Consider the following 10845-nt stretch of genomic DNA (forward strand, 5'->3'; position numbering starts at 1 on the left):
TGAATACTGCATTTTGCTGGTAACATGCACGGTGCCAGATTCTGTATGGGGACCCCAGGTGATCCTGTTAATCCATGAGATTCCATAATGGGGATTGGCCATGCACGGGCAGCATGAGGCCTTTTAGAGGTTAGGGAAGCATATTTTTCTCCAGGACTGAACGAAGATGATTTGTGCTGAGGGTCTGGCCAGTGCTTATTTAGTCCTGGTAGCTCCCCAATGCCTCTGAAACTGACGAATATAACCATGTTAAGTCCGGTCAGCATTAGGAGCCGTTGAGAGCTCTGGGAGGCATGCCCGAGAATGGTTCCTGTAGCTCTGTGCATAAGGGAACTACGCCTGCTGCTACACCCCTTCCTGGAGTACAGCACATGGTACGCCTTGGAGTACAGATGGGCTGCCATCTTGAATTGACATGGTGGTGGAAAACTCAAGGGGCACCAGAGTCTTGTCTACGCTAAGGCTCCCACCAATGATAGCACCAGCGGCAATCTTTTGGTGACGTTCCCTAGCGTAGACACAGCCATAGGAAAGAGCGTCCTTCCAGATCCCGGAAAAGGCACATTTTTGTATGTGTCAGTGGACAATGAAAAGGAATTTAGTTTCCGGGCTATAAAGCACTGTTAGTAAAGTCAAAATAAATTATATTTTCAGTTTATACTTTGCCTGTAAGTGCAAATCTCACAGTAAGCAGGGAGATTAGGTGCAGAGAAGAACTGCCCTATAGCTGTTCTATTCCCATCAGGGATTTAGGTACATTATATTGCAAAACACTTTTCACTAGAGTTTCTAAAGCTCATTAACTAAGCTTATCCAAAAATCTGTAGATTGTGACCGCTAAAGCAATGTATGCCAGAGATCTACCTGGTTAAACACACTTTGCCTTTTCTTTTGTCCCCTTCCCAGGAACTTTTACTATATTACTATCCTGCGCGACCCTGTGTCCCGATATTTGAGTGAATGGAGACATGTCCAGAGAGGAGCAACGTGGAAGGCTTCCTTACACGTGTGTGATGGAAGATCTCCAACTACTGAAGAGTTACCCAGTTGTTACACAGGGGACGACTGGTCAGGCTGTTCCCTTAAAGAATTTATGGATTGTCCATACAATCTAGCCAATAATCGGCAGGTCCGCATGCTGTCTGACCTGAGCTTGGTTGGATGTTACAACTTGTCTGTCATGCCAGAGGAGCAAAGAAACAAGGTTCTTCTAGACAGTGCAAAAGAGAACCTGAAACGTATGGCTTTCTTTGGCCTTACGGAGTTTCAAAGGAAGACTCAGTATCTGTTTGAAAAAACTTTTAACATGAACTTCATCGCGCCATTCACACAGTATAATAGCACAAGGGCTTCTAGTGTGGAAATAGATGAGCAGACTCAAAAACACATTGAGACCCTCAATTTTTTAGACATGGAGTTGTATGATTATGCAAAAGACCTTTTTTTGCAAAGGTATCAGTACATGCGACAGAAAGAGCACCAAGAAGCCAGACGGAAGCGCCAAGAGCAACGGAAGATGCTGAAGGCAAAACAAGGCCACAATAAAGAACAGAGTGATGATAATGCAACTACTGATTACATAGGGAATGTGGAACGGTGGCGATAATGGGGACTGAAATCTTTTAAGTTAGACTGGTTGAATACCATAAACACAAACCATACAACTCCTAGACGACAATGTTAGTCCAAACAAATTACACTTCTTAAATGTTTGACGCAAAAGAGGATAAAATGTTGCCTTTGCAGTTGCCTTTGCATTACATGTTGTACTGTACGTGGAAAACGTAACCTTACAATATAATTAAGTTGTCCTTTTTAGGTTTGTTGGATTATTTATGAAACACAAAAGCCAGGTGGGCTCTTCAGAAATTGTTGCTTGGACACTGAAAAAAAAAAAATCCTTAAATTAGTTCTGAGTATCAAATGTGGTGCTGGAAATGTGATGCGATGCCCTGTTAAACCTGCCTCGGAAGCAAATTGATTTTCTAGTAATGAGCGTTTAACACACGCACACAATAAAGCATCCTTGCAAAACCTTTCCTCTTGGATTTTTTTTAAATTTTAATTATGTATTTCTAAGGCCCCCAATGGCTTGCGATATTTACCAAATTACAAGACAGTGAAACAAACAATAAAGGTCATAGAGGAAAAAATTGACTCATTTTGCGTACAATATTGGCTTTAAAAAAATAGAAGTAATTTGTCTAGTTATATAAATATTTACTATTTTAAACTTTTTCTACCTACTGCTAAGAGTTTTAAACTTGGTCTGTCTCACATTAAAAAAGCAACACTACACTTTTCTGAATGAACGTCAATGTTAAGGACACTATTTTCAGAATTTTTCAGGGCAGTATAATTTTAAACATTCTGGAAAAATTATGTCACATCTTCATGTTTCATAAAGTCTTCTCAAAATTATACTCTTATCACAGTATCCAGTTTTAACAGCTTTTCTTATGCATTGGAATACATGTTGCATTTACCAAATGCTGAATATTTGGTGATTTAAGTAAGACAGGAGAGTCTTTCTAAGAAACTATCTTGTGAATGTTTGTATAGTGTCTGTCTAAAACAAAAAACAAAAAAAAAACCCATCTCTAGTCCTGGCAACATTTTTCAAATAATTGCTTTGGTTATTCGTGACCAATTGGAGGTGAAGTAGATTTACACTTGAATTGTGATTTGCTTTTGGTAAATCCTTACTGCGGAATGTAAAAATCAGACTCTTTTCTAATGTTTTAGAGCCCTTTTTAGTGCTGACAGATTGTAGACAATTATAAGAGATTGCAACAAATATGAGTAAATAGCCATAGTTATATAGTAAAAGAAGATTGTCTGGTAAAATGGGATGAGTATCTAACCCAAGAAAGAGTATTACTGAGGCTCTGCATTTAGAGATCATTCTGAAAGTACTCCTGTCATCCAGTCTCATCTGGAGCAGATCTAGAGGATGTCTTTTGCTGGCAATAGCACGTAGATCATTTAACTTGAAAGCAACAGGATGATAACGTGAGGGGTAAGGACAAGAAATGTGATTTGATCGTACAAATCTCTATGCAAAACAACTGTAAAGATTCCAGTTATAAATTAGACAAGGTTAGAAATTTTATATGTAGCCCACCATGCTCTCAAGCATTGTACTAACTGGCCATTTGAATTTATGTGCTTGTTATATTTTGTGTAGGCTTGTGTTAACTTGACTGACCCCCTTGTTCTTGGTGAGTGCGGGAAGCTATCTAAACATGGCCTTCCTTGTTCCAATATGTATGATGCTTACAATGCTCATTTCCACTATATCCTTTCATCTGTAATGTTAAATGCACAAGTAGGGCCAGGAGACATAGAAATTAGAAGGCTTTAAAACACACATCTATGGCTTCGTGCCTAAGTTTTCCAGAGGTCCTGTTACATCGGACATTCTGGTGGTGTTGCTGATTGGGAAAACTGGAAAAGAATCAAATAAATTATCTTAGCAATGTGGGAAATAAAGTAACTTCATGTGCAGTGCATTCTTTCTAAGAAGTCTATTCGCCAATATGGTGTCTCAACTGTATTTTGGTTTTTATGGGGGAAAACAATCCACTCTTAAAACTGAAAGGCATTGCTGTAAACAGGACTTAAACCCAAGCCACTTGGAGGGCCTGTTGCAGAAGATGCTTTTTGTTTTTATGCTGTGGTGTGCATGGTTTACAAAGACTAGTTGCATTTTCTTTGTGTATACTGTTTATTGTATATAGGGGACATATGAATATAAGGATACAAGGTTTTGTCATAAACATATAAATTCTACTGATTTCCACTGTAGACTGCTGTCTTATTGTGTAGATTTACAAACCGATCCACTGACTTTGATTGTGTAATTTAACAATAGAACCAATAAATAAAATTTAATTAAGTCTTTGCTCTTAGTTCATTATTTCTTTATCTGGAAACGCTTGTTGGGAATTGTGCAGTTAAGAGGCAATGCTAAATTTGACAAGAATGAAGTAGACAGTAAGAGTCAAGCATGTGATATGAAAGTTATGGCCATCTTGAAATGTATTCCAAACCTATTCCTATGGGCAGGGAGGCTTTGAACCATGGTGAAGATTTTTGTCCTGCTTTTCAGAAGCGCCTGAGCACCCACCGCTTCTGTTAGCTCCAACACTGCTGTGGCTGCCTGCACTTTTTTTTAACAATATCCACTGTTTTTACTTGGGGGCTAATCCTGCTAGATCCTGAGCCAGTGGTCCACTCCACTGAGTCCATTGGCTTCAGCCCTAGAAAGATTTCAGTGATACAGAGAAGGCGTTTATTGTCGTTGGAACTGGGGGACACAAAAGAGATTGGTCAGAATTTTTCAGGCCCTGAAACAAGCAGAGGGAAGTAGGAACATGGTTCAAGATTGGCCAGCCAAACGACTTATTTCTATTTGGGTCAGGGGCTTTGTCACATTCCTAACATGTGCTTATCAAAGCGTCGCGTGGGGTGCTTACAGAAACCAAGAAATCCACAATCCGGCTGCCAGCCAGAAACTACTGGTCCCAGGTCTCTCCAAAACCCTTCAGCCCAGCTCTGCAAATGCAACTAGGTGTCCAATTCTGCTCTGACATATATACCCAATGCAGCCTCCTTGAAGCCAGCATGGTGTGTAAATCAGAGCAGGATGTGGCCCTTGGCCTACACAAATTCCTTTGGGGAAAGTCCACTTTCTTCTCAATTCAATGTAAAGGTGAAGAATGGGGTCTTGGGGTCAAGACTAATGCTGGGCAGAGTCTGACGGCTTCAGCTTTACACAGAGGCCTGTCAGTCTGGTGAATAGCCCCAGTGGACCTGTTCATAGATGCCAGTTGTGAAAAATGCTTCCGTCCCATACCAAAAAGCAACCCAACAATGAAGTGTGGCACAAAACCAGGCACATTTAAAAAAAAAAAAAACAGCCAAAGAGAAATGTTTTGACAGTTGAATAAAACATCTTCTAGCTCAGAGGAAGAAGGATGTGGTGTGTGTGGATAGAGGAACTTCAGTCTAGAACCCAGAGTTCGGAAGCTCCATGCCCTCAGATCATCTGATGGCTCAAAGAAGAAAGGACACATGTAAAGATGTAACAGGAGAAATTTTCTGAAAACTAATGAGAGGTTTTAAGTTTCCACCAGATTTGGATACAAGCAAAACTGAAGGTGACCAGCTAGCAGGACATCAGCCCAAGGACCAGTCAATGCAGCAATCTGAGAATTCACAGACTGAGATGTAACAGAATGAGAGAAGCAAATTGATTAACACACAAATCCAATACAAATTTTAATTGGTGCTAAGCACTCCTGCAAACAGGCAGTTTCGCTTAGGTGCTTAAATGGGAGACGTGCAATCATGAAAATCTGGCCCCAACATTTTGCGTGTGGACTTTCGAAGGTCCAAATGGAGCAGAACCACTTGACCATGACTGACATGTAAACAGCTAAATTGTAATGTATCAGGAGATTAAAAGCTGCATGCTCAACAGTACACAGCTAGTCAATATCATGGGACTATATTTTCCCAAAGACAAGCTCATAGGAAAACTCCCCAATTCCTTTCTTCATAGATCTGGCTTTGAAAGCTTTCCTGTGCGTGGGTTACATTGAACTGGCTTCTTATAAACATGAGAATTTGTTTGCAATCCTGTGAGTCTTTGAATTTAACTAAAAATAAAGTTTGAAAATTTCAGAACCATAAAATCTGAACAGCCTTTTACAGGGTGTTGTGTTTTCAGCTAATATTTGATGTTTACTAGAGTGCATATTAAAATTATTAACACATTGGTATGTAAGCGATGTGGAAGATTAACTGCTCAATGGATTTCTGTTAATTAGCTTCACAGCCCATTTATTCTGTTGATACTTTTTAATACAGCATCATACATGTTCGATTCCTATGTGCTATTATTAAATAATAATGAACTAATCCATTTTCTTTACTGTGTAATTACTTCTTAAAAATCCAAATACTATACAAAAATCACTGGTCAGAAACGTGCCTAGGAGCTGATAAACGTCAATGCTATCAGTGCTCCCATTAATCACATTAACGAGGGAAGCATCAGGCAGACTGACACACGCCCTCCTTTTAAATTTTGGTAGAAACATAAAACAATTGAGGAAATCCTTCAAGCTGATGGAAAATTAACCCTAATTTATGGACCCTGGCCGTTGATCGGTGTTGAGCATTTGCAGCAAAGTGTGACGGAGGGAGGCCCAAAGGAGAGCAGGTCCTTAGAGAACAGTCTTTCTACAGTGAAAATATTTCTCAGGCTGTTTATATATTATTAAATTTTTCAGATTAAAAATACCTCTGTCACCAAGGTGATGAAATGGAGCTATAAACCCCCTCACAAATAGGCTCATTCCGACTAGCCCACTGTTGGCTTGCTTGTCCTTTCATACCGTTCATATGTTGGTGCAGCTCACCTGGCTTCAGTGGAGTCACTCCTGATCTAACCCCATGCGGGAGAGGGGGCTCAGGCCCTAAATTGTGACGGTAGGTTCCATCCACATGAGCTGCCTTCAGTTTGCTTCTCCTCTTCTTCCTCCAGACCCATGTTAGTTTAAAGCTAGCTCTGGTTTCATCTGCATCTGGGGCTGCGTGCGATTGGTCACATCCCCAAGTGACTCGCTGTCAGCAATGACCAAGGCAGCACAGAAGGCAAACACCAGGGTTGCTTTGGAGGGTCACCTTGGTCCTGGTACATGAGCATCCCCTGAGGACCAGCCATTCCTTAGACATCTGATTCTTCTTGGCTGAGATGAAAGCAGCCCCTTCGCATCTTTAGGCATGGCCTCCCATCTGCATGCTGGTGCTGATGTGGGAGGATGGGGATGGGGAGAGAACTGGCCTGCAAATACGCTTCCTTCTATTAGCTCCCTGCACCAAAGGGTAGAGGAGCACTAGGCTGGGACTCAGGAGACCAGGCTCAGCCACTGGCCTGCTGAGTGACCTTGGGCAAGTCGCTTCACCTCTCTTTGCCTCAGTTTCCCTCCCTGTACAATGGACCCTCCTTTGTAAAGCTCTTTGAAGGCTATGGATGGAACATACTAGGCATTAGACACTCACTAGGAGATGAGGTACTGGGGATCCTCTACCTGTAGGGCGGAATGGTAGTGATGTGAGGAGTGGGTGTCACCTACCACCATCTGTCACATCACCCACCCACACCCTGTCTCTCCCATGCCCCACCCAGGGCCTACCACACTTGCTCTTAGGTTTTGACTACACACCAAAACACAGCTGCCAAAGGCTCAATGGAGAGAGAATGAGTAGGTGAACAAACGAAGGGGAAGCAGAAAGAGGGAGGGAGAGGACAGGATTGTGGGGGTTCACCAGTGTGTTTGAGGGGAGCTGTCTCACCCCCAGGTGACCAGCACCTGCCATCTCAGCTTCACGATGGCGAACTGCCCTCTAAGCCTCAGTTAAGAGGTTTCACCACATTCACCGACGGCCTCCTATCTTCCCTGCCCGCTCTTGTGCCCTGACAGTCTGATGTGGTGGCAAGGAAAACGTAAAAACCCAAGGATAAAAATCATTAAAAAGCAAGAAGTTGAGCCCCTGAGGCTTTTCTGAGTTCCCTTCCTCGCAGGTATGCTGCCGTCTCAGTGACAACGACTTCTCAGGTCAAAGCCCTGAGCCACAACAGAGAGATCTGCATAGAACTGGAGCTTTGCTGACTAGGTCTGGGCTAAGTAAATGCCCCAAATCCTGTCCCAGAATGAAAACCCCGGGATGGGTCCCCAGAGGAATTCTTGCCTTGAGTTGTTCCAAGGCCCTGGTCAGGGAGCTAGTGGGGCCAGACGCAACGTTTCCCACATCCCGTGCTCTGCTGTCCTGCCTTTGTTCCTGTCTTCTGCCCAAGGCTCAGATTTCTGTCTGGGAATCTCGTTGCGCTGATGCCCTTAGAGGCACCATTGCACATCTCCCCCAGGGCCGGGAAACTTTCTCAGGGCAGGAGCCTTTTTTCGTTCTGAAATTGAGTAATTGCCCAATATTACTTAACATACAATGTTAGCGACACGGCGGGCACGGCCTCTAAGTTCCAGTCTAAGGCTAAGGGGCAGAGCCCGCTCATTACTTGCTGGGTGGGCTCATGAGGACTTAAACAGAGCCCCCCCATGCAGGCATGGGGATCTGGCCACGCCGAATAACTAGTTGCAGGAGCACGGCCTAGATGTGAGTTGTTCAATTGACAGCACTGTTGTCGTCTTTGAACGCTGGGACAAGAGCTAGGGACCGAGTTGTTTTTCTCCGATGGCTAAGGCTATACAATGCTATAGAATTATGTGAGGGGTCATGAGGAGGGAAAGGCCAGATTGGCTTTAAGCTGAGCTGCAAAAGAGAAATACCAGGCTCTTCCTTTTCCTGCTTCTGGCTGATCTTTAGAGACAAGATTAGCAGTTGGGACTTCAGTTTTTCTTTCAAACTTTAATGGATCTTATTGGGGCCTTTTCTCTTTTAGCGCGATGTTCCTTTGTTAATATAGATTTTATGACCTGTTTTCCACTTCAGTGCCACCAGTCTGTTGAGTCTATGCACTGTTGCCCACATCCAAGATAGCTGCCAACACGTTTCTTGTTTACTCTTTTCTTTTGCCCTTGACAAAGATGGCCACTGCAGTTTCAGGCTCTCAGCATGTAGCTTTATAAGAGAAAAGGGGCCGGGGCGGTGGGGGGGGGGAGGGGGTCTCATCACTGTGTCTTTCTCAACAGAGGGGGGTGGCTTGTTCTTTCTGCTGCACTGCTGTCTGATGGCAGATTGTGGCCCAGCTTCCTGACAGATTTCTTCTTGTTTGCTTTGATGTTTTACCTTCCTTCTGTGTCGTCTGTTTTCTTTTTCTCGGCACTGATTCGGGATCCTTGCCGCCAGCTGTAGCTTCTCCTGGAAGAACCTCAGTTACATGCACAGGTACAGAAACGATGCTCTTTTATTCGCAGAGCGCCTGCAGGGTACTAACAGCCTAGCTCCCAGCAGGGCTGGGAAGCTCAGGTTACAATGCGGGGACACGTCATACCTGCTGCCAGTGCCCTCTCCAGAGGGCGAGGCTGAGTCTGAAGAATGTCCTGCCGCTAATCCTTATCTAGGGAGGCGGTAATATTTGGCAGGTGAGCTCTGGCCTCCTCTAGTAAATCTCTACTGGTACTCCCCTACTTTCGTGTGAAACACAGTTTTAGCACCCTCAAAGTTACACTGGTAACTTACACCAGGGGTCAGTTTAGCCCATCAGTTTAAACCAATACATGGTAGATAAGTAATAATAATAATAATAAACCCTAATTACTGAGAAGCAAAACATCTCAATTAGTAAGCATGAAATTCAATCAGGATTTCCTAAGGCAATCTGCCTGTTCCTGCAGCCTCATCAAGGAAGTAGCTAATTTCACTTAGTCTGTTTCTTGATGGTCTTCAGCCCTACTACTGTGATGCTAATATTGTCCTGTTGTATTATCTCTAGAGAATGAGTGGCCAATTTCAGCCCCTTAATATAATTTGGCTTCTAAGTTTCAAGGGGACCTATTCACCAGATTACACCGCCTCTTCTCGGAAGTTGGGTGGTGAAGTCTGGAAAGCCGTGAACATGTTATGTCGGACAGGTAAGGCATTAATGATATAGCTCTTTGTATTTGAAAACAAAAACCAAAATGCTGACGCAAACTATGCAAAGCAAAGACAGGGTTCCGAACAAGAGCTGAATGTTCAGACACACAAAAAATGTGAGTTCAGTTGGTGATAGATACTGCAATCACATGCAATCTCTTTGGGGGCCATACTGTATTAAATCTATAAATGGTTTATGTATGATTTTGTTCCACTCCATGGGGGTAGGGGGAGGGAAGGGAACTACAGCTCATCCAAGAACTCAAAACAGTGAGAGGTGATTGAGGCGAATCACTGAGACTAAACAGGAGTTGTTTGGATATACTGGTTCAAGCTGGGTTTTCCAGAGACAAGGAGTTAAAGAAAGGGCTTTTGGAATAAAAGGATGAACTTGAATTGACTCAGGGCCATCTTTCTGATCCAGAAAATAGACAAGATCTTCTTGTCCGGGGGGGAGGGGTCAGGGGAGGGAAACTCTTTCAGAAGGGTTGGAAAGACTTTGGCCTGCTAGGGCCCCACAAGAGTGATGGGTGACTCCTGGTATGTTTAGTGTGTGTTTAAATCTGCTTCTTGCTTTTGTGTGTGGTCTCTGGAATGCTTTTACCCTAAGAATAAAGGTGCTTGGGTAGTACCTTGTAACTGCTGGCACTTGTAACACCCTCATGGCCCTGGGAGAGAAAGCAACACCCAGGTGCTGGCTATTAGGCAGGCTGGCTTTCTGGAGATATCACAGTGTAATACTCCAATGGGTATTTGTGCAGGAGGTGCTGCAAATGCATGTGTGAACAAGAGACTTATTCAAGGCCTCACTCTGTTTATAAAAGTTTCAGTCATCCAATCCAGGAGCAGAAACACCACCCGGTGATTATTCGGAGCTTCACTTTCTCTTACTTAACCTCACCAGTCAGAGCAGACACTGACTTCAAAAGAGAGTGTAGCCGAACTATGCAGACAGAAAGGGGTGACTGCTCCTGCTTGGGTTGTGCTCAGGAGTCAAAAGCAGCCTTCGAACAGCCACTAGAGGGAGCAGACGGCTTGGAAATAGCTCTAGCCTGGGAGAGTTTGCGAACTTGAAAACTGTCTGCCTAACTCCATTACAGCTGAGTTCTGTTAGTGAATGTTGTGTTTAAATGCTTTGGTGCCACCCATCCCTTCAAGGTGAAGGGGGAATTGTGGCTTGTTTTGGTGGCTGTACTAATGTAACCCTTCTGCCCATCAGAGTTGGCAGCAACAAGGGCCGGG

The 10845-nt window shown here is 43.5% G+C and overlaps 1 protein-coding gene across 1 annotated transcript in view; it reads left to right on the forward strand.

Annotated features, from left to right (window-relative positions):
* HS6ST2 (heparan sulfate 6-O-sulfotransferase 2) overlaps positions 1-3870 on the forward strand; it is a 239540-nt gene extending 235670 nt beyond the window's left edge. The window contains exon 2 of the mRNA XM_074962749.1: positions 907-3870. Within this exon, the coding sequence (XP_074818850.1) occupies positions 907-1606 (700 nt within the window). The 3' untranslated portion in view covers positions 1607-3870. The remainder of the gene's footprint in view (positions 1-906) is intronic.
* Positions 3871-10845: the final 6975 nt, after the last annotated feature.

Source organism: Natator depressus, chromosome 9, assembly GCF_965152275.1.
Source record: "Natator depressus isolate rNatDep1 chromosome 9, rNatDep2.hap1, whole genome shotgun sequence".
Classification (NCBI taxonomy): Eukaryota; Metazoa; Chordata; order Testudines; family Cheloniidae; genus Natator; species Natator depressus.